Source organism: Lampetra planeri, chromosome 34 (genome assembly GCF_965212315.1).
Source record: "Lampetra planeri chromosome 34, kcLamPlan1.2.h2, whole genome shotgun sequence".
NCBI lineage: Eukaryota > Metazoa > Chordata > Hyperoartia > Petromyzontiformes > Petromyzontidae > Lampetra > Lampetra planeri.
In genome coordinates this window covers 4161437-4185675 of record NC_136140.1, presented here as the reverse complement: position 1 = coordinate 4185675, position 24239 = coordinate 4161437, and the positions used below count along the sequence as shown (strand labels likewise).

The window sequence follows — 24239 nt, the reverse complement described above, 5'->3', positions numbered from 1 at the left end:
GTTAAAGACCGCAACGCGACAGCGGGGAGCATTTACTCGTGACGGGGGTTAATGGGATGCACCACCTGCAGGATGGTTCACTCCTGAGATGGCCACGTTTGTAAAATATTAATGTCGTGCGTGGGCGGCGTTGAAGAGGCCTCTGCTTTGCATATTGGGTGGCAAACAGCTTCAGAGCAAATGCTAATGAAGCCAAATATCCCATTGAGCGTGTATGGTTCATCTTGCAGGGGGGGGATAAAATAAAAATTATGACCTTTTTTGACATCAAGAGCAACCGATACGGTGCGGGCTTGGGAAATAACGAAAGAACGAGCAATTTTCACAACAGACTATTGGAGTACGAATAAAAGATAATCGATGCAGTTCTATATTTCAGTTGTATTGGAGTAGTGTGCGTAGCGTGTTTGGTATGGGCCCTGGTGTGAGGCATTAAATGGGCCCCCCCTCCATGTCCACCTGGAGCCCTTGCCACACGTGGGTCACGATACAATCGCATTGCCTGCGCACCCGACATCAATGCCAATGGGGGGGAGCAGAGCTCTGGGACTCATTGGTTTTGGTGATCTCATAACCAAACTTAAGCACGTAATTAAGCATTAAAAAAAACTATTATTATTACTACAAGATACAACGTAACAAAATACATGATGGTGGCACGAATAGCAAAACTGAAAGGCGGACAAAAATTTTTAATGGGACCGGTGAAGTTGGCAGAGGTTCATTTAAGGGAAGAGTTACGGTCACAACAGGCAGGATTGCACAAGTGGTGGTTTTGTTCGTGGAGGGCTAATGCTAGTGGCTGGTTGGCTCGTTGTTTAGTCAGCGATGACTAGTAATAGTGGTTAATTGGTTATGGTCAGATGTTTGGCTAGTATTAAGTAGCTGGTTGGCTAGTTTGTGCGTATAACAACTTTTTTTTTTCTGGGGCCACATTCTGATGCTTAAGAAATGGTCGCATCGCATCGCCTTGGGAATCTGTTCCAGTTGTTTATGGAGATGTTGTGAATGACATTCTGATGAAGATGAAGTGTGTCAAGTTGCTCATCTGGTCGCTTGTGTTGATTGTGCATTGGATTAGGGTGGAATACATTCCCTTTATTGGTGCCTTCATCCTTTTTTTGCTGCGTGATTTATGTAAAAAAACAAAAAATTATCGGCGAAAACAGCAAGCCTCTGCATGGATATTTATTCAATACTTTTTTGGATTTAAATACAAATCTATCTCATTAGTAACACAAACACATGACAGACACGTTCTCGGCATCTGGCACTTGAAAAATAACGCGTCCGTTTGCCGTCTCTCCATTCCACTGCCTTGTCTTATCCTCCTGGTATACAAATCTGCAGCTTTCCATCGAAAAATGCAGCTCGCATAGAAATATATCCTGCTCTTACTTCCCCTGCAAACCATACGCGTTTTACAGTGATCTAGCTGAGCGTAAATTTACACAATACACAGTGGATGACTCAGAATGTCGTCCATAGCTGTGCCCGCGTACATGGCTTGTGAGGTTTTCCTAACGCTGCATCGGCAGGCAAGGGTGAATGCCTCCTTTGTGTACACGGCCACCCTGACTACAGATGCGTGGACGCAGGATTTCACATCACCCGGCATATAAAAATACAGTGTACGCACATAGTTACATGCATTTGACCAGTATTGCGAGTGAGCATGAACGGAATAAGCAGAGCCCAAGACAACGTTAAACAGGGCCGATGCAACCTTCTCCAGGGATTTTACGATTCTCCTATGAATCCGAATAAAATCCACAAACACACGAGAAACCCACAGCCGCCCATCCCCACCGAAGAAGCGCTGCAGCTCGTGGCAAAACGTGCTCGGCAAATCCCCCTGTCGTGTCTGAGGCTCGTGCCTCCTCCGCCTGTTGCCACTCAGCAGCAGTTCTGATCATACGTATGAAATCACATCTGAAATTATTTCAGATTTACAGATGCAGTTCACCCCAGGGGTTCGGGTCACCGAAGGGCAACACGGATGTGCCCATTCAGGTGTAAACGTACTGGTCACGCGGTGGTTTGTGTACGAGCAAATGCCCAGATCCGCCAGATTGTCCAGCGTGCGTGTGTACAGGCCACTCGGTGTACAGCTTTGCTAGCATCTTCAGGAGTTTTTGGAACTTCACAGACAGGCAGACCTCAAGGAGAATGCGCCAGAAATTTATACTCCATTATCGGCAAGCACTTATCGCTGCAACCGGAGGCCGCAAGCAGTGCTGTTGAACATCAAGATGTCATAGGCACAAAGATAACAATACACGAATTGGGTAAACACGCTTTAGTTAAGGGGTTTGCGAGCAATCGGCACACCTCAAAGTGTCACAAAAAGACTACCTAATAATGTCCAAAGAGGGTTGCGTGAAGGGCTCATACCTCAGCAACAATGGATTTTTTTCTGGAAAAAACTACGAATAATTATACAGATTCATAAGGCGTGTAACAATTCATTCGCTCCCAGATTCTATGAATTGTCACAAATCAAGGTCATGATTCAGTCCAGCAGTCAGCTCTGTTTGCAGTGCATGTAGACCCTATAGCAAGCAGTATGGGTCTATGCAATCCATAGTTATATTAACATATGTAAGGAGAAAGAATAAGTGATGACTTTTTACAGCTAACGGTGAATGCAGAACACGCACACAGCACACACGTCGATGGGCGTTCTGCGTGACTGTCCACAACCTTCATTGTGCCCTCAGCTGTACAAGGCAGATACACTCTGGTCCAAACAAGTGTGGCACAGTGAGACAAGCTAGCAACATCGGTGTGAGCTTCTGCTCGTTCGTGCTCATCAACAAATCATAGCCAGCTGCTTGCATTGTGGGAAATGTGAGGTGCAAGGGACAAACACGGCCTCAAGGCCATTTGGAAAAAACATGACATCCCAGGCAATAATGAACCCAAAAGAAATAAAAACTTGACATTTCCTGCAAAGTCATCGAACTGAATGGACAAATTCCCGAGGACAATTAAAACCAAACAGAGAAGAGAAAGCCACACACTGCTTAAGTAGCTGCTCCAGAAATGCAATGTTGATTGCCATTGCCTACAGTGCCTGCTTAAGAGACAAATGTGACCGCAAACAGGCTGAGAAAGGATCTGAAGCGAACGCACCCTTAGGGGCACGGATTATTAAAAGGAGGAAAAGCTTAAGTTAAACAAGGGCCTCAAAAGCATTTAGAGTCTCGGGGCAGCGTGCGAGGTTAGGACACCTGGCGAAGAGAACCGTGGTCTATCTCCACACGATCAACTATGCGGAAACTTAGCGTGGCCACCAGCAATGCTAACCAAAGCTGCAGTTTACAATTATTACCCACGCGTTGAACTCGGCAATACAAAAATATTTCTATAAGCTAATTAGCCCAAATGCATGCAGAGAAAGCTCCCCCCCTTCCGGTAAACTATAAGCAAAGTCAGCTGCATTAGAGAGATGAACAAGCTCGTTATGTACAGACAGGCCACATTCTAACATGTGCCACTAGGTGCTTCATCTTATATCAGACTATCCATTGTTTGTTTTACACAGCAGAATTAACTACACAATGTAGTTTACAATTTAAAAAATGCTCAGTAATTATATTAATGGTTACAGGTCTGGTTTTATAAAAAGAAGTGTAGAAAATGTCCAGTTAATTTATTAGTACCATTTCAATGTCAGATTATTTCCTGGAGACAGGCAGGTAGAATGAGTGCTTTAATCCAAAATAAGCGATACAAATCTAATCGTTTCACTCACTGCGGTGTGTAACAATCTTACCGTACAGTACTTTACTATCTGTAGTGGTTTTAAGTATGGCTTCCCATTACTGATATCACGTACGTACACTCACAACGTCACACACGCTCGAGCTTTATACAATGCGCTTCGACGCTCACTCGGCATCCGGACAGTTTCACACAAACACTCAGCGTGTGTCTTGCTCAGCGAGGACGGCTGCTGTACGTGAAGCTGTTCCCATCTCCTTGTAAACTGGCAGCAGAATAACTCTGTTTGGTAAACGACCGTCCACTGCTAAAGCTTCTCGCCGACTGACATGGTAACGGTTAAAACGAATGACGCGCACGCCCAGCTCTGCTGCTCAGCGCGCGACCTACACACGCATTAGCGGATGGATGCTTTTACGTAAACTCGTCGCGATGCACGCAGCTCGAGATTTTATACAGGACCGGCCACACACACACACAGCCATCTGCTGGCAACACTTCACTTCAACGATCAACACTGAGGAAAAACGAAAGAGGCGCGCGGCGGCGTGACCTCGTGCCCCCCCCCCCCGCCTGCAGCGTGGGCGTGCGGTCACACGGTGGTCTCCTTTTTAAGTTCGCACAGGGACGAGTCGCCGCACGGCGCCGCGCCCGCGGCGAGACCGTCCGTCGCCGCCTCGCGTTCTGCCGCTTCGAGGAGTTGGTCCAGCCGAGAGCCGTGGCTCACGTCCATCATGGCCGGCGTGCCGCACGAGTTCGTGTCCGAATCGGAGTCGTCCATCTCCTTGGGGATGGGAGATCGGTCGCCGCTGTCGCGCTCGTCCGACGCCGAGAACACGGCGCAGTCGCTCCCCGCGCTGCCGCCGTTGCCGCCCGACGGTGGGAAGGGGTGGTTGGGAGCGCCGTCCTCCTCAACCTCGTCGTCTTCCTCCTCCGCCATCGACACGGGGCGGCTGTCGCTGCTGCACGGCGACAGCTCGTCCTCCGTGCCGGTGCCGGACAGGGACGGCGGCGTGTCGCTTACCGACATCGGCGAGGGCGGCACGGGGCCTAGGCCCTCCGGGTCGTCCGCCCCCGAGGGCGGCTGCTCGGGCTGCGCCGACGTCTCGTCGTCCGGCGCGGCCACCCCCAGGGCAGTGATGGCTGAGCGGATGCTGTTGAGCCACTGCTGTTTGCTGTAAGAGTCGTGTGCCTGCAAGGTGTGCGACTGGCCCTGCAGCGAGTCCTTGAAGCCCACGCGGAAGATGTTCTTTGCTGCTTGAAAGGGCACAACGGCGGGCGTTAACATCTCTGCGTCGCAGTAACAAGTGGCACCTAAGCTACTGGTAAGACATGTTGCATCACGATGGTCTTCACAGTCAAGGTGGATTCACTCAATGATATGTGAAATGTTATCCGTGAAAAGTGATAATTATGACATGTAATTATGTAATTATACATCGTAGATCCAACCATAATATTTATAAACCTAGCCGAAATAAGGGGCTCAAACACCTCATCAGATGACAACTTAATCCGAATGGCTAATGTACGAATAGCTGCCAAAATGTTATGTAAGTCTAACAATCAGCATAAGCAGTAGAGTGGAGTGCCAATGCTCATAAAAAAACATTCTCATTGCATACTCAAATGCACTCGTGTACAGCAATGGTGCACAGCCTTGGTCTTGAAAGCACGGAATAATAACAAGCCAGGAGACGTTGGTTAGAAGTGGTTACAGTGTCGACCAGTGCATGAATCTCAGGAGTTACCCTCAGCCCACTGTGCATGTGATCTATGCGGAAAGGTGTGTCGTTCAAACGCCGGTCTTGCTAGTCACAAGTGAACTCATAGGAATCAAACAGAACAACCAGGTAAGATGACGAAGGATTACTGACTCCCTATGCAAGAGAGGTCATCGTCATTGGCAAGGGACTGCATGATGTGTACCTTGCAAATGTTGCATTGCTGATATGTGCATGCTAGTGTCCTCACACTTGGAATCACTCTGCTTCACAGCTGGGCAGGAATCCCATAAAACACATCTACACTGGCACTGCCCCCCTTCCCACCTAAAACTCAAGTGCCACACCAATGTGTGGACTACAGCGACACGAGGCCTGTGCTACGACACCAACATGAAGACTACTTAGGTGTGCGATCTACAGGCTCCACAGTGGCGAGATGTTAACAACTCGCCTGGCATGGAGGAGGTAGTGGGTTAGATCCCGACCCTGATGCCTGTATATTTGCAGTTTGCATGTTCTCTCTCCCCGTGGTCACTTGGATTTATCTCCAGGTTCTCCGGTTCTTCCTTTCACATTTAGAATAAACATTCGTTTAAGAGTATTTGGCTGCTATACATTTTCACGTGAAAAGCCACTTCGGAGAGCTATCGTTTGTGGCCAGGTCGCTTCAGAAAAAAAGCGCTACATAGCTCAGTGGGCCTTACCTGGTAAAATAAAAACAGTTTAGTTTTACAGCACAAACACGGGCGGCCCGCGGCGCGGCCAAGACCACGACGTCAGTGCCGCCCCTCCCTCTCCCTCCTGCGTTCACGATGTATTCACTTGCGCCACTCTCCTGCACATCTACAGACAGCCGGTCCCCTCTCCGCACCCCCAAGAAGCAGGCTCACCTTTGTCATTGTTGCTGAAGGCTCCGCGGAAGGAGCCGCCCATCTTGACCTCGCCGTCCTGCAGGTCTTCGAGGCGGAGATCTCGCAGGGGGATCGGCTGGCGGTACACCTGGTAGCAGCAGCCGTCGTTGCCTCGCGACGCTGGGCGGGACAGCACCAGCACATCCCCGAAGAGCAGCACAAACAGCTTCTGCAGATGGAGGGACGGTGGGGGGAAAGCGGTCGAGAGGGGTCACAGCGCGGTCGAGCGGGGTCACAGCGCGGTCGAGCGGGCTCCCTGCCACCCGGCCACGTGAGTGTGACGAACCGCATTGGGGCTGCATCATCGACGGCAACAGACGGAGTCTCAAATCAACAATCAGCCAGCAACCTGAACCAGGTGTACAAAGAGGTATTTGCCCTGTCCTTCCTCTGCACCTCCAGATTACTATGGTTGGCTATGTACGGTGCGAAAGAAGTTCAACAAAAACAAAGATCCCCCGTATAGCCTGTAAAAGATTGTTGGGGCAAGTGCTGTTCGCGAGAACCTATGAAGGCCGGAACGGCACCCCAGGGGGTGGGTGGCCAGCACCACGCCCAGCCACCTTTGTCTCCCCAGTCGCGATGATTTTACACACCGTACAAGGTACTGATTTGAGGCTGAGTCGACCTAGGGAAGGCACAGGACTGGTTTAGATAATCGTCACTGGTGTTGGCTGTGAGCGGGAATCAAACTCGAGTCACCGGGTTTGTAGTGCAGCATGCTACCCGCTACACATACATACAGAATACCGACAGTATCTAGATTTGAAGTTTTTGTGACTGCAAGGATCCATACTCTTTGGTTTTTTCGGTAAAGTCACGTAGGTGAAAACAAAATAAAACAATTAAATTAACGCACGACGTTTCGTCGTAAATGCACCGTACTCACACTCACCCTCCCCCAGAGGTCGCAAACGGGTTTTGATTCCTTACCCGTACCCGGCCGCACCAGGGTCGCAAACGGGTACCCGTACCCAGCCGTACCCGTACCCGGCCGGGTACGGGTAGGGTACGGGTATCGGGTACCTGATTGCGACCTCTGGGATGAAGCCATGTTGCAGGCGTGGGTGGGTTGATTCTAGGAAACTTGAATTGTGAGAAGAGACAAGACGTTGGGAAATGAGTGACAGTTACTCACCAGTGACTCACGGCCTACCCGTACCCGGCCGCACCAGGGTCGCAAACGGGTTCCCGTACCCGGCCGGGTACGGGTAGCCGGGTATTGGGTAGGGTACGGGTATCGGGTACCCGGTTGCGACCTCTGCCCTCCCCTCGCATCACAAAGAAACAAGATGGTTATCTATCGGCTTAACTCATGCCAATCCCCTGACCAACCACCTGCAATGCCACACGGCCTGCTGCATAACCTCCCCCCACCAGTACCCTATATAAACACGTGTCTCTAAATAGCTCTCTTCATACGCTACAGTAATTTTGCTGGAGCAGTCACACCTGATGACGGATGCTTATGTTGCTTCCGAAACGCCGTGATTTAATTCAGTTGTTTTATTTTTATTTATGTTTCACCTACGTGACTTTACCAAAAAAAACAACAGTATCCTATAGCGGTACTTCCCCATGTGGCATTTCAAGACACCTATCACTTCAATGCAACATGTTAGATTGTACCATTACAAATATTTTGTTAGTCACATGATTGAATCACAGATAAATGAAGACACAACTGAAAAAGGTATTTGTTCGTACGTTGTAAATGTGTAACAATGTTGTGTGCACACCTATCTGACGTGAATTTAATCCTTCATCAATAAATTACCATCAGACACACTATAGCACATTACTTCTATAGATTTTAACACAACATCATCGAAGCGATGTTACGAGAGCCCTATGGCAATGCGACTAACCATAAGAAATATAATTATTGAAGCTTTAAACCTGTGTCAAAGAGCCCAGGACACAGTCGAAATATGCATCCACAAGGGTTATTTGAGTATTACTTAAGAAAAGTAAACATGTCAATTGAGAAAGATGCAATATATATGAACATACTTGAAATGAACAAATGTTTCCTACTCTGAAATTGTTAACAATCATGAGTGCCAGGGACTTGCTCAACGTCTAAACTGACTTCATTTCAACTGTGTTCCTTGGACTTGAAATGCACAAATGCCTGATTTAGATGTTCTGTGTATCATCACAGTGATCTGGGAATAAAACTCTTTAACTCGGAACCAAGCCTTAATTACCCCACGTCAACGAGCCATCGGCGATAAACCATTAATTCATCATTAGTGCTGCAATGGTTGCAACCAATGCAGACTCCCGTGCATTTTCAGCGCGTACTCGATACGCTGGCTGCTGGAAACGGGCAGAAGCATAAGCGTTCTCAGGACAAGTGGAATACCCTAGCATGGGAATGGTGATTGCTGTGGGTGACATTGAAGGGGCGGCGGTGGGGGGGGGCATGTAATACAAGCACAAACGACTGAGCCCCTATCATTTGTGGCCAGGTCGCTTCTGAAAAATAAGTGAACACTCTCACAGTGGGCATTGTCTGGTAGGATAGGGATGGTTTAGTTGTATTTGTATGCATTTGGGTGATTTGTTTACCTTTCTTGTACTTTGCACTCCTATCGTATTTTTATAAAATAAAAAATTATATATTGTCCTATTTTTGTTATTGTTTATTCTTGTCACGTTCTTACCCGCCCCACTACTGGACATCTGTCAAAGAGCTTTATAGTTCATTGGATTCCTCCAGTAGAAATTAATATTCTGATTCCAATACTCTACATTTGACAGCTTTGACTACTGCCCCACCTCTTTCACCAACCCGGCAATGCCCAGCATGGTGAAGTATGGTAAAAAAAAAAACATCCGTCACTAACACAGCTTGGGAGAAGGCCTTATTCAAGCAGTGGATTGACAAATGGATATAGTCCATAATGCAAGTTTTTTGGGTTAGATCGCGTACATATATACATGTGTCGTTAAACCCGCCACCACCTGACACAGCCAATTAGTAAGGTTTGTCACGTAAAATGAACATGCCAATAATTCGTTCCTAGTACAACACACCCGTGTGTTGGAGAGCCAAGCCACAACATTTACAATCCGAGTACGACGTTTCGCCAGTAATTACAACGAGCTCCATCAGGCGACAGCCAGATTTGTTTAAAACTGTCTGTCAGGCGGGTTTAACGACACAATTCTATATTTACGCAATCTAACCCAAAAAAACCCCTGTATTACGGATGATATTGGTCGCGAAAGCCTACGTGTTAAATGGATATAGGTTTACATTTTTACATTGAAAAAAATAATTCGATAAAAAAATAAACACCCATCTCTGCATCTGCACCTTCCTGGGACCCCTCCGCGAGAAGCCCCACCTGCACAAATGTGACTATCGGAAGTGTCATTACCATCCCACCTCTCGCACCCCATACGTCTTGCTCCCCCGTGCCGCAATTCCGTCAACAGCATAACGACAGTTGTACTCTCCTTTTGAACCACCTCATCCGGCATCCCTTTTTCCCCTCTGTAAAGGTTCAGCACGGTCTCCGTGCAATGAGCTGTGAGAGAGTGGGAGTGGATGGTCAAATCGATCTGCTACCGTAACGAGAGTAAACGCCTGCCGATTCCACACAGGTGTGGCTGGCTATTTTTTTTTATCTTTCTCTAATGGAGATTTCTGGAATTTGCCACTTTAAATTGTCGCAATCGGCTCATTACAATGCAGAATCATTTCCCTCTTTTGAGTGAAATGTTAATCCAAAGAACTGTAAACTCTTGCATGTTTAATATACCAAACAGGCTGCCAAATGTGGCATCACAGCTCCATCAAATGCCCACTCTTTCTCTGGCACTTTCAAAATATGTAAAAACAAAGCTATCTCTGTTGTTATCAAGCCTTATGTTCATATATTCATCAAATGTGTCAAACAAGGATATCCAGCGTGTTCTATTCACTTAAGTGTAGAATGGTTGCAAACCCATCTATAAATAACACAATTCAATACCAATAAACATCTGTTAGAGATCCATGGCTAATATACAGGCACGTACACTGTGTATATTCATATGCAAATGTTACGTCAAACGTATAACTATGACTTGAACATGTCATGTTCCCACACCAGTAATAGCCTGTAACTTTTATGTAGTAACAATAAATTCATATTGAAAAATTAATCGCAATGAGTAAGAATGACTCGTGGAAAGTGGCTCTTTGCCCACTTGAATCTCACAGTTCAGACTGCCCACGGGGCACAGGATTATTACATGTGCTAACAAAAACATTGCGTGACTCACGGATCTCATCACCAGGGTGCTGTGCACTTTTGTGGAATAAGAAAACAACAAAACATTGGTGACAGCCAAAAGTCTGGTTTCTTTGACTCAGAGTGCCTCGTGGTGACTAAGAGGGCCACAGTTTCTATTTTGCTTCGTCGTTTCAAGAGGATCAGGACTTGATGCTGTCAATTTCCGCTCCGCCGGCCGTCATGCGAACACACGGGAGGCAGGGCACCGCTGTCGGCCACTCCCGCCGCCCACGGTGCCCTTCAAATAGACCTACACCTTGCTAATCCCATCCATCGTGCCGAATTCCACCCATCACCGCACTTTCAGTCACGCTGACCTGCCTTTTTTCTAGACGTGCCTGTGGAAAGAAGCACTGCCAACATTGCCTCTTGTTTTCTCCAGTGGTTTAACCATTCCATCTCACGATAAGGATGTTATCAGAGTGAGAGCTTGGGGCTCAGTACAGCTGCCTTGATAACTTATCGCTTATAAAAGCAGCCCACATTTGTGGATTCGTGGGTATGTACCGTGGCATTGCCACGACGAGCTGCTGTTGATATTCAACGTAAGCAGTGCCGAATCCCAATCGTCACGAACCGTGTAAGGGGAGAGATGAGCAACAGAGATGATGACCGTGCACGTATCAACTTCTCTGCATCCCCTCCTTTCCCAGGGCTGTGTAGCCTGGAAACTCTAAGAACAACAGCCCGTCGATACGTGACACAATTCCATCCCGCCTCATCCATCCCTATACCATAGTGAATCTGTGAAGCATTTACAAATAAACTCGGGGACCTTCACTGAAAAATAGCATTCCAGCAACAACGGAGGTATCCTCCACCCGATGAATGAGAAAGTCCCCGTGTCAATGACTTGAGGAAGAATTTACGTGGAAATCAGCTCGCAATTATTACAGCTGTTTAGCATTGATGGCAACATTCCTCTTTGTAAACGAGCTTCGTGCAGCTCAGCGCAGCCACTCGGAATAAATAACCGAACAATGGAGATGAACCAATCGCTGCCAAGCAGAGAAACTTAGCGAGGGTGACGCTGCTCATTGCGGGCACTTGCGGCGAGACACTCCATTACATTGTTCATTCATTCGTTGACAATTACTCCGGAGACAGAGGCCACTGGCGTTACACCCCGATTAACGAAGGGCTGGTCTGGGTGGGATGTTGAACGTGCAGCCGCGGGTAGCTGGGTGGTGCAGGGGGCTAATATTGCGTAAAAGCACCGAGCCAGGACCGCTTGAGTAAACGGGTTTGCTACTAAATAGACAACTATGATTACACTTGGTTCTCAAGTGTAGAGGGAGGTAACGCTGGTCTTAGCACTCTCCAAGTACGTTTTTTTCCTTCCAATTCATTAGGTATATTCCACCTCTTAAGATTAAGAATATAACCGAAGCGGAATGAAAACCTTTTGGCAGCATGTACAAAGTTGTGCTTCCAGAGGGCCTCGCAGCCAATTGAAGTGACTTCGTGAGTAGTCCCGCGATGCCATATTTGGGAGCCATTCTCCGGCACAAAGCAGACATACTAATTGGGGCAGGGGGCTGAAGACAAATAAAAAAAATCGCGGAGAACGGGGTGGGGAATCTATTGTACAGGGGCCGTATCTGGCCAGCAGCCACAATATTTTTAGCTTTGCAATCCTGTTTCTAAATTTAGGACGCGTCCTTCCGTCACTGCAAGGGCCTCTTTACAATCGGTTGACACGCACACGCTGTTTGGCATAATTATTGGATACCGCCGAGCCGTGTGTGAGTACACGGCTCGCCAAAGGTACAGCAAAAGTTGTAGCTCGGAAGTTGAAGAAGAAACAAACTCAAAAATAATGAAACCGTGTACAGATATGGATGTCAGAAGAATTATTTTTCATATATTTCCAACATTTGGGCATGGCACAAGGTTTGAGGGACGGGGGACACACACACACACACAGTATTCCGCTTCTGTAAATGTACACCTCTGCAAATATACGTCATGAGTTTTTCTTCCGATGACGTATGAGCAACGTCGTCGGAATGGAATCGGAAGAAAAAAAACCAAACTTATCGGTACGTCTTCATGGCCTTATGGGAGCCTCGGTACGGACGACGTACCGAGGCTCCCATAAGGCCATGCAGGAAGGCGTGTGGCAGTTTGGCGACACTCGTCGTAGAGTGCGGTCGTGTCGCTTCGGTTCTCTGCGGTCAGTAGGGTCTTTTAAAAACGTCGCTATGCCTCTCTAAACAAAAGAATGCTCAACCGTTTGCACGCTCTCGAAATCCAGCGGTGAACGGAACCCACCCTGCAACTTGCAGATGTCATCGGAACGGGAAGGGGTTAAGAGTTTCGCCCGTCTGGGGCAGTGGAGGGCCATCCTCCCCTTTGATGTGGTCCTGTCACGCTGGAATGGATGTTTGTGGATTTTTTGTTGTTGTATCCCGTTGTTTGAATCTTCCGCTGTGGTTTGCAGGACCCGCATGTTGTTGTGATATAAATATAATACTAATAAAAAAAAAAGAAGCTTTTACCGGATTTAAAAATGCTATTCGGCCCTCCTCAGTGTGGAGAAGGTTCTGCTCCCCTGTCGTAGAAACCGGGGGGGGGGGGGGGTCCCCTCCACCCTGCCCCTGCACGCTCATGGGCGACGAGGAGAGAAGGGTGAACTCACGGTGCCACGGTTGTTGCGCAGCTCGCCGTGGAGGTGCAGAGTGCGCGACGTGGCGATGAGGGGGTCGCGCTGACGCTCGTCCAGGTAGTCGAGCTTGTCGCGAAAGTAGCAGCACTCAGACTCGCCCGTGCGCGTGTTCACGTCGGCGACCACGCCCTGGATGATGGAGATCTGTGACACGGGCAATGGGCGTCTCGCTTTAGGAAAAACACTCAAAATCTGGGCCGATGATCATTATAAGCATTACATAATGCAATGGCTCACAAACGAAACAGAATGCATACGCTCACGGGACGTGAACACGAATCGTGCGCGTGAGTCGTTATTAAAGATTAATGCAAATTTTATGCAGATGGTGCCTTTAAGTTAATAAAATAATGACACTGTGCACACAAGACAAAACAAATTAGGTATTACAAATGAAAAAGTAAAAACCAAAAGACAAAGACTGGATTCGAAATCCGTTCCACGATCTCAAAGAATGACAATTCCTCAAATTGCGGGGGTGAAGAGATGCCTCGTTACATGTCCATCAGAAAGATCAAGAGGCCAGAGCCTAAACATCTCGTTATATGTATGCTTCAAATAGCCACATTAGCTATTGTGGCAATGCAAACCATTGTAAAGAAAAGCAATGTTACAGGAGCACTCAAAGCGATATCCTGAATCGAAATGCTGATGTAAAAAAAAAACGATTTTTATTTTACAAGGTAAGGCCCCACTGAGCTACGTAGCTCTTTTTCAGAAGCAACCTGGCGACAAATGAAAGCTCAACAAAGTGGCTCATCACGTGGCAATGAATAGCAACCAAATACTCTAAACGCGTGTTTATAAATGTGGAGGGAAAAAACGGAGAAAAATCCACTTGACCACAGGGAGAAAATGCAAACTCCAAATATACAAAACAATACGTTTTACCCTTTCCGGCAATAGAACAGGTGTGTTAAGATGTTAAAACACCAAACAGAATCCTTATTGCCAGAAAGAGTAAAACCTCTTCTTGGTTCTTTCGGTAAAGTCACGGCTGCTTGCGTTGTGGCCGAAACGTCGTGAGAATTATTTAATTATGTTTTATTTATAAAACATTTTTAATTTATAAATTTTATATCATTATTTTATTATTTCCCTTCTACGTGACTTTACCGAAAGAACCAAGAAGATGAATCCCTGCAGTCACGAAAGCTTTAACTCGAAAGAGTAAAACCTATTCTTATATCTTGATAATGGCAAGAAAGGCCCCATATTCTAGCTGCTCACCCCAAACTAGAAATGCCCTGATAGTGCATTGTATTTGTGCTTTGAGACTAGGCTCTAAAGAAAGCCGTCTCTGGTGTGGACCAATCAGATTCAAAGACAATGCCAGAAATATTATCAGAGGATGTTTTTTTGCATGCATGTTCACCGTAAGTACGTGTGGTTAATGCAGACAGGATTTATTGAAAAAGGATTATGTTTGGTGTTTTAACATCTTAACACCTGTTTTATTGCCAGAGAGGTTAACACCTATTTTCATATTTTGATACTGACAAGAAGGGTCCAAATATACAGCAGACGTCAGGGTCGGCATCGAACCCACCGACCTCCTGTATACCAGGCGAGGTAGTTCACATCTCGCCACCATGACACCCACATAATGTATATTTATTAATATTCACACAAAAGAATAGGGTATGAAAGCACAAGACATTCCCACAAAGAGGTGGTGGCACACATTAATCACCACCACAGCACAGGTAATCCAGCTGTGACAGCTGTGGTTACACTGGCAGGGCCCCCCCCTCAGGCCAACTCTAATCCTCCAGCCAAGAAACTCCCTTCGTGGGAAACCTGATCTTTATTTTATTTTTCCACGAGCACATGTGGATGTTTTGGTTGACTGCAGATGCCTTGTCTTTGCACTGCTACCATGAAGGTTTGTTGAGTTATCAGTGTCCATGCATTTGCAGGTGCGTTTACATAAGCACCAACAGTAATATAAAATGCTTTGATGATTTTAAAATTAAGAGACATCCCACTGTAATACAGCGAAAACATTGTTTATTAGACGTATAATGATTCACCCCCTTCATGATTCAATGTTATGAATGGGACCACAATTTGATTTGAGTCGTTTATTTCATTGCCCATGTGGCCCATGTAATATATATTCGTTCGTTTCTCAGTCCGCTTGCCCTGGTGAGGGTTGTGGCGGCAGCATGTATAGTAGTGGCGGTCCACACCTCCCTTTCCCTGGCGACAGACTCCAGCACTACTACACTATACACTACACTATACACTACTACACTACACTATACACTACTACAATACTACACTACACTATACACTACTATACACTACTACACTACACTATACACTACTACTACACTACACTATACACTACTATACACTACTACACTATACACTACACTATACACTACAGCAGCGTGTTGAGTAGTGGCGGTCCACACCTCCCTTTCCCTGGCGACAGACTCCAGCACTGCACTACTATACAGGTAGTCCCCGAGTTACGATGGTCCGACTTACAATATTTCAATGGCGATACGACAAAATTGTAAAATATTTTACATTTCGCGGCGGCAGGCAAACGCAGCAACGTACGAGGTATGATACTGTACGTTGGGAGGCTGCCGGGATGTACTGTACGCATCTCCCGCCTTGTGTGATGCCTCACTCTCACCAGCGGTCGACGGAGTTAAGTTGTCTCGGTAGGCTAAGAATTTACCCTGTTTTTTTACTTTACATTTTACTGTGCAATACAGTATTGTAATTAATAAATACATACAGTATATAGTTTATACAGTACGGTACTGTAAATTGCTCTGTTTTGTTAAATTATCACCATTCTTTAAGACTCCTGGGTAGGCTAGGCTATCTTCGACTTACGATATTTTTGACTTACCATGGGGTCCTCGTAACGCATCTCCATCGTAAGTAGAGGACTACCTGTACACTACACTATACACGACTATACACTACTACACTACACTACGATACACAGACTCTAGCTCTTCCTGGGGAATTCCTAGGCGTTCAAAGGCCAGCCGAGCGACAGTCCCACTAGCGTGTCCTGGGCCCGAAATATATATACTGATATAAATGTATATATGTGGAACAACACATATGTGAACATAAACTACAATTATAAATAATTGATTCTCATACACAATAGACACGTGTATTTTGCCGGTAAGAATTCATATTAAACTGATGATGCACTAACTCCTTTTTTCATTATAACCGTGTTTAATGGAAATAATTATGTATCTCAGTGTAATCGTAACTAGTTCTACCTAAGTGATCAAAGTTGAATTTGATCACTCACTATTTTCATCTGGTTTTGAAGGAAAAAATAATCTTATCAATCAATTGTGAAATTTCTTCGTAACTTTAAGGACCTTTCCATCAGGGCCAAAGGGTTTTCGAGGTCTAGGGAAGAATTCTAGATGAGGCACCATTGGCCTTTTGTGGAGGACCTCTGCTCTAAGATCTGAGGCCCAGGGCAAACTTACTCTACCTGCCCACCATGCCACCGCCCCCTCATCTCGAGAGCCCTATTTTCCCTTGAGGGCCCTGTGGACCAATATGCACTCTGTGCACGACTCACAAGCACGTTAGCAACCCGGCGCTCACTTGACTCCACCTTCCCCATGGCACAACAAACAGTGGTGTAGCCCGATTGCCATGGGCCCTGGCGAAAGAAGCAAATGGAGCCACCTGTCCAATTTCCCCACCCCGCCCACCCTCTCCAAGTCTGGAACCTGGGTCCCTCCGACATGTGGGTCTCGGTGCAATTACACCACCTACATAATGCATAGCTACCCCCCACAGCACAAGCGAAGAGACATTTAGGAGCAAAGCCCAGCCCCCGAGCTGTATCTATATATATTTGGAGTTTGCATGTTGTCCCTGGTTTTTCCCTCCACATTGAGAGACATGCCTTTAAGAGATATACATTTCCACGTGATGACAGGCCACTTCGTTGTCGAGCTTTCATTTGTGGCCAGGTCGCTTCTGAAAAAGAGCCATATAGCTCAGCGGGCGGCTGCCGGTCGCTCACCGCTTCCTCCAGGCACTGCTGGTCCGGGTGCTCGTTGGGCGTGTGGCGCAGGATCTCGCGCAGCAGCAGCGGGTACTTGACGAGCCGCGAGCGCGGCACGTCCAGGAAGCTCCACAGCTCCAGCTTGCGGCTGAAGGGCGACTCGAGGCACCGCTGCAGGAAGTCCTGCACGCGCGGGTCCTGCTTCTTCTGGTCGAGCAGCGCCTTCGCCGCCACCTGGTTTGCGCAGTAGCACGTGTACGCGTTGAGGCACGGCAACTGCAGGCCGGGCGGGGGTTGGGCGGTTGGGCAGGGTGGGGGGGAACAAACGGAAAGAGACATAAGGTAGAGAAGACACGCGATTACCTCTTACAGTTGTGCACTGTGTGGGACAATGTATTGTCCAGCAAGCTAGTCTGTGTGTGTATGATGAACTTCTTTTGCACCGTACGTAGCTAAACGTTTCATCGGAGGTGTATAACAGGCGTTCATTGAGAATCCACTTTGTTTTCTAGATTTGAAGCTTTCGTGACTGCAAGGATTCATACTCTTTGGTTATATTTTCGGTAAAGTCACGTAGGTAAAAAATAAAATAAAACAACTAAATTAAATCACGACGTTTTGGGCGCAACACAAGCGTCCGTCATCAGGTGGGAAAGCATGTATTACCATCTCCTGGCCACCAGGCAGATCAAGGACAGTGCATATCATCATCAGAGCTGTCTCTTTTTGTTTGCATTTTGACTGCTTGTGTTGTGGTTATTGTAAACATGATCCCTTGTATAAAGGTGTCAGTTTTGGTGCCAGATAAAAGGGTAAAAACCTATTATTAGATCAACAAGTGCAGGAATTCCACAACTCTACGAGGAACCTGTGGAGGGACATGGTCCAGCCAAGCTGAGGACACCTCTCAGAGTAACGAGCTGGATATGGCTTCACACAAAAGTGACTTTCATGGTGCTGCTGCTGCTGCATCTTCTGCTGCTCGAGCAAAGCACTGAGGTTTGGCAACCGTGACAAGTGGCACTGAGCTTTCCACCGAATTGGCATGTGAGAGAGTTCCTCACCCACTCCACCAGGATGTGCCCCACGCGCTCCGTGGCACCGTTGGGCTTGCGTGCCTTCTGCAGCCCGGTGAGCAGGTCTGTGGGAAAGTTGAACGCAGGCAGAGACGTCAACACGAACGTTATTTAATCTGAGCCACATTATTAAATGAAATTCGTGTTAATCAGGCAATGCACCATCTGGAGAAAAGGCTTTGTTTAAGCAGGTAAATGGTATGTTTAAGCAGTTAAATGGTTGAACCGGTTTTTTTTTTACTTTTCTATGTCTCATTAGCAGGGTGGGACTTGTTAAATAGTTGATTAAAAAATCTCTCTACAAACACCTTGGGACCATGCAGCAACCAAACACTGTGCTGTTTGGCAGATTTGGGAAACTAACTAACAAGGGTCTATTTCACTGCCAAAAGCACAGAACAATTACTGTATTACCCGCAATGTTATCAACACCGAGCAATATTCAGAACTTTATGTTCAGATATTGAAACGAGAGTCTCTTAAGCATCCTTTGGAGCAACGTATTCTCTTAAGGCTTCATAATTGCTGGTACTGTTACAGGGCAGGTTGAGCTGTGAGTGTGTACGGTATGAAACATGTGAGTGTGAAACCCTAGGATCTGCAAATGCCTGAGGATTGTAGATCAACATATAATTAAATCTACCGGTAGGTTAACAGCCTCTTAGGCTGGGAATCTATTTGAACCGATGTTATATTGTAACCGATGTTATATAGGCTTTGATGTCAACTTACATCACAACATTTTCACCTTCAATACATTTACGCTTTCATAATTAATTATCACCTTTCGATTTAAAGCTTTCGTGACTGCAGGGATTCATCTTCTTGGTTCTTTCGATAAAGTCACGTAGAAGGGAAATAATAAAATAATAAAAATAAAACATAATAAAATAAAATTCTCACAACGTTTTATTTTTGTTATTTTATTATTTCCCTTCTACGTGACTTTACCGAAAGAACCAAGAAGATACATATCACCTGTCGGATTTTTAAGGCAACTTAAGTCACGACGTTGCAGGACTCGGCAGCATGTCGTACACAATACATTATATACGTTGAACTTCTTTCACGCAGTACGTAGCCAACCGTGCTAATCTACGTCCGCATGCCCCGGTGAGGCGCGCGGGCGAGTACGCCGTCGGCTCCCACCTTCGTGCAGTGGGATGAGAGAGTCGAGAGCCCCGAATATCTGCGCGAGTTCCACCGCCGTCATAATGGACAGCTTGAGCATGGGGTCTCTGTAGGCCTGTTCAACCACAACGCAGCCAAGCATGATCATTCACGCAAGGGGCGCACGCGATGATAACCAGCCGCAATGCACTTTCATCGATGACGACGCGATTGATACATTGTGCTGAGAAAGCGATGTGTTTGGCTGCAATCACGGGCTGTTAATTTAGGTGAAGCGGTGGTGTGCAGGTGAAGAGGAAGAGGCATGGACAACTTGCTCATTTATAATTCCCATTGTGAGAAATGTTTGCATACAATATGGAATTGACTGGGTTAATTTTAGGGCAAGATACATTTGCATATTTCCTAATAATCCTTTTTGCTCTGGTTTGTGTCTCCAAAGTTTGGGAAACTTTCATTAAATTGGTCAGTTTTCAAAAGTTAAGTGTTAAATAGGAACACATTTATACGACAATCGGTTCATATGATCTATCATGAGAGTTCAGATGGACAGATAGACTTAATGAATAACCGCTTTCAACTTTAAACGAAAATTGTCAGAAAAAAACAGACGATTGCAACGTCAGAAGACTTGGGTCGGCCAATGCTACTTCTTCCACGGTGAGTTGAATCAATCGGCAGACAAGACACATTGCAGAATGTGTACTTTATTACCAAAACACTGTGGTTGTGAGTTAAATATTATTGATGGAGTCAAATTAATTTTTATGAACCACTTGTATAAGAATGTAATATGTACAATGTATGCACATTCTACGCAACTGTTATATTTGGCTAAGGAATGAATGAGATAGAATAAAGATATTACACGAGAGACTATCCAAAACGGGACAAAAAAATTACGAATTGTGACCCCAATTTGTGACAATTCGTCCAATTGTCAGAGGTAAAGGGAGAAGGTTATATGTTACATGCGATGAAGATAGTATAAGTGGAATGTGATAGGGATGTCTGGTTGTCTACTGCTGTTTCATATAACACAGATTATATTTCCTTTGTGCTAACCGTAATTTACCAAAATGGAAATCAAATAACCGCGTCACATATTGTAATTTCACCCGTAGGCCAAGTGCTCTAAATTGATCATTTGTCAGTCCCTCTTATTAATTAAACCAAAGCAGTCCAATGCTGAAAGAATTAATCCGTTTTGACAAGGTTAATTAAAAACTATGGAGATTTTCAAACAATAAGTACATCATTGGCTGATTAGCACTCCTTTTGTGAGCACAACATCCGAATCGATGCTACACCAATGGCTAATTCATTGACGATTTCTGCCAGGTCGCTGAGCGCGAACGAGCAGTGCCTGACGAAGGCCCATGACGATATAAGTGAGCCACCGGCACTGCTGTACAGCACGAGTGCGTGTGTGGGTAACAGCAGGGGGGGGGGGGGGAGCGGTAGTGTCGCGGTTAGCGCGCTGCGCTATGAACCCAGCGACCCGGGTTCGATTCCCGCTCACGGCTAACACCAGCGACGATTATCTGAACCGGTCCTGGGCCTCCCCAAGGTCGACTCAGCCTTAGATGAGTACCTGGTGCGGTGTGTAAACATCGCCACTGGGGAGACAAAGGCGGTCGGGCGTGGTGCTGGCCACCAACCCACCGGTTCGTATACCGTTCCGGCCTTCATAGGTGCTTGCAAACAGCACTTGACCCTACAGTATGTTAAGGCTATACGGGGGATCTTTATCTTTGTCCGCACACTGCGTGGCTCTCACCTTCTTTGCCAGCTTGAGGTCTTCAATCAAATCCTGCTCCCCTTGGGCCAGCTCAAAAATGGCCTACAAACACAAAAGGGACGATTTGGGTCCGCGCACACAACGCTTCCACACGTTACATTTGTTGGTTTGAGCATGAACTCACACTGCAGCGAGAAGCTTCAAATGAAATAAATAAAACGGTCTGTGGTCAAAGCGTAGCTTTGAGGCAAAGAGGTACTCAGCCGTCTGCTCTTTGCACACCTCTCGTCATCTGTTTTCTATGACAGCCCCCTTTCACAGTACCTTCCCAATCCATGTATTATCAAGTGGCACGGATTGGCTTCGTAAGATGCAAAAGTTCAACATGCATGCATACATCATAAAAACTATTCAAAAGCGTTCCATCACGTAAATAATTCTCTCCAACCCAACTTCGTACACATCAAGGAACAGCAGGCCAAGTGGAGATTACAAATGTTCTGTCTCGTCTCCTGTATTCCTCCGTATGAGCGAAGCAAGCAAACCCCTGTAGAGGTCAAACACGAACGGAAAGCGGCTGTCATCACGGATGTGGAATAATCCGCAGCACGACGTGTTTACTCGCGGGCTTGTTAAGGGTGCGCGGTGCATGCACGATCGGAGCACAATATGGAAAAACACAATGGGCAAAGAGGGCGCTCAAATGCCACAACGATGAGAACGTATTGGCCTTCATGGCCGTGGAAACAAACAATGTAGTTGTGCAGCCATGTACTACGGCTTCGAGTAATGAGCTGGCACTGATGAGATCCTGGGTTTGAATTCTGAGCGCTGCTCATATTGGGATCATGTCATCGAATGAAATGATTTATGAGAGTACAATCACAATAGAATTGGGAAATAGACAAAAAAAATATTGTCGAGCAGAATCTTAATTCTAGATTTGAAGCTTTCGTGACTGCAAGGATTCATATTCTTAGGTTTTTTCGGTAAAGTCACGTCTTTCGGCCTATAAGAATCTTAATTCTCCAAGAACTGAAGTGAAATACATCATTTAAGTCAGTGTTTTGACAAAGCTGATATGCCTTTACGTGCAATTAAAGTTAATGACATTTTGTCCGTACATGTGACAAATGGAAGCAGATAAAATACCCGATCTCTTGGCGACGGATCGTGTAACTAAATCAATTACAGATTAAAATCCGACACTAATAATGTAATCAATGCAATAGCAATTAAGTAATTACAGTGAAAAACCCAAGACAATTAGTTTTGAGGAGACTAAATGCTGTCTGCAGCGCACCCAGAAAAAGTTTCCATTTTCACAGAAAAACAACTAAATGTAATTTTAATGCTGCAATTGCTTGTGTGGCCTTCCAGAGGCCAGGTTTTAATTAAGTGCAACAGAAGCAGCGACCTTTCCCGCTGTACAGCTGCCCGCTCACAATAAGCGTTTGCTAGTTGGCTTTTGCGCGCCGGTGTGCATGCACACGTACTGACGTTTTCATCTTTACGTGTATGTATGTGTCACAAAAGAAGTTATTTTGAGTGGGCCATCCCCTATATTAACTCCGCCTTAAACATGCACTCAGCGAAATGCAATGAGAACTGCGCGGGGCACTAATGGGTCTTAATAACATTATTAGAGCAGAAGATAAAATCTCATTAGAGAGCGCACGAGAGAGCGCCGTATCGGTGCGGGAGAGCACGCCGTCCACATTAACGAGTTGCTCCTTCCCACGCGCCTGCCCCACGAGTGCGGGAATGAGTGCGTGCTCACGCTCCCCGTGCGTGCACAGGCTTGAGTGTGGGCGCGCCCCGCAATCTCGCTGCTGGAGTGTTTGCCGAGCAAGCCGGCCTCGCAGTCACGCACACGACCGTGTTTGCACTGTGCTTGCCCTGCCCGCCTGCCCACGTGGTCGCCGACCCGAGGCGGCAAGTGCAAGCAATTGCGCTCCTCTGTTGCATGTGCCCTTGAAAGTCAACAATGAAATGTTTCTGGCACATCTGCACCACCTCGTCGCAACAGTCTTTCGGCCTCGTTAATTCTGTCTTGTTTTTTCACTGTAACCTAGAGGAGAAATGTGCGCTAATCGAAAAATCTACTCTTACGCACGCAATTCAATTCGTGCACCGTGAGCACAAGTATGGATTTTATTATACGGAATGTTGTACGTTTAACTTCTTTCGCACCGTACGTAGCCAACCGTGATAATCGGAGGCGCGGCGGGAAGGACAACACACATTGCACTACAATCTACCAACATATACCCTGAAGGCTTGCAGACGAAATAAAAAAAGGTCACGGTGAATGAAGGTGCAGCCCAACAATTGTTCACGCCACTGCCGACAGCAAGCACCTCCACTCCAGGGAGCGTCAGAGAGTCCCTCTGGAGGGCCTGGCCCACCCACACTGGCCAGACGCCTTGGAAGACGTGGGAGACTACCCACGCTTCACCCCACCCCACACGCGACCTTGCCAACTGACTGTGGTGCCTCCTTAGCAGCAGCACCTGAGCAGATGTGCACATGCAACAGGCAATGCACCTGGCACAGCCTGCAGTGTCCAAATCACGAGGGAGGTCTTGCTCAAGTCGGGAGCTGCATGGCACGGTTCTGGAAAATGGCCTGATAAGGCTGGTTGTAATCACCAGCGAAACGTCGTACTCAAATTGTAAATGTTGTGGGTTACTCGTGAACACACCGGTGTGCTGAAGTAGTAACCAATTGGCACGTGATGTTTACGCTACAAACCTTACTAATTGGTTGTGTCAGGTGGTGGCGGGTTAAAGACACATTTATATTTACGCGATCTAACCAAAAAAAAACCCTGATTATAGACTACATGGCACAATAAGAAAAGTGTTCAGAAGTCACGGTGCATTGCGGTTTTCCAGTCGGCTATTAACGAAGACACCTGGGGGACTTGAGAGCAGAAGAATGCTCTCAAGATGTATT

At 46.5% G+C, this 24239-nt stretch overlaps 1 protein-coding gene across 7 annotated transcripts in view; it reads right to left on the bottom strand.

Annotated features, from left to right (window-relative positions):
- Nucleotides 1-1172: 1172 nt before the first annotated feature.
- ARHGEF3 (Rho guanine nucleotide exchange factor 3) overlaps nt 1173-24239 on the bottom strand; it is a 63161-nt gene continuing 40094 nt past the window's right edge. For 5 of the 7 annotated variants that reach the window (XM_078610512.1, XM_078610514.1, XM_078610516.1 and 2 more), the window contains 7 exons: nt 21321-21383; nt 19559-19655; nt 18398-18474; nt 17352-17609; nt 13295-13465; nt 6344-6533; nt 1173-4983 (listed from right to left, as the gene is read on the bottom strand). In XM_078610512.1, the coding sequence (XP_078466638.1) occupies nt 4319-4983; nt 6344-6533; nt 13295-13465; nt 17352-17609; nt 18398-18474; nt 19559-19655; nt 21321-21383 (1521 nt within the window). In that variant the 3' untranslated portion in view covers nt 1173-4318. The remainder of the gene's footprint in view (nt 4984-6343; nt 6534-13294; nt 13466-17351; nt 17610-18397; nt 18475-19558; nt 19656-21320; nt 21384-24239) is intronic. The other 2 variants (XM_078610513.1, XM_078610517.1) reach the window with 1 other exon arrangement.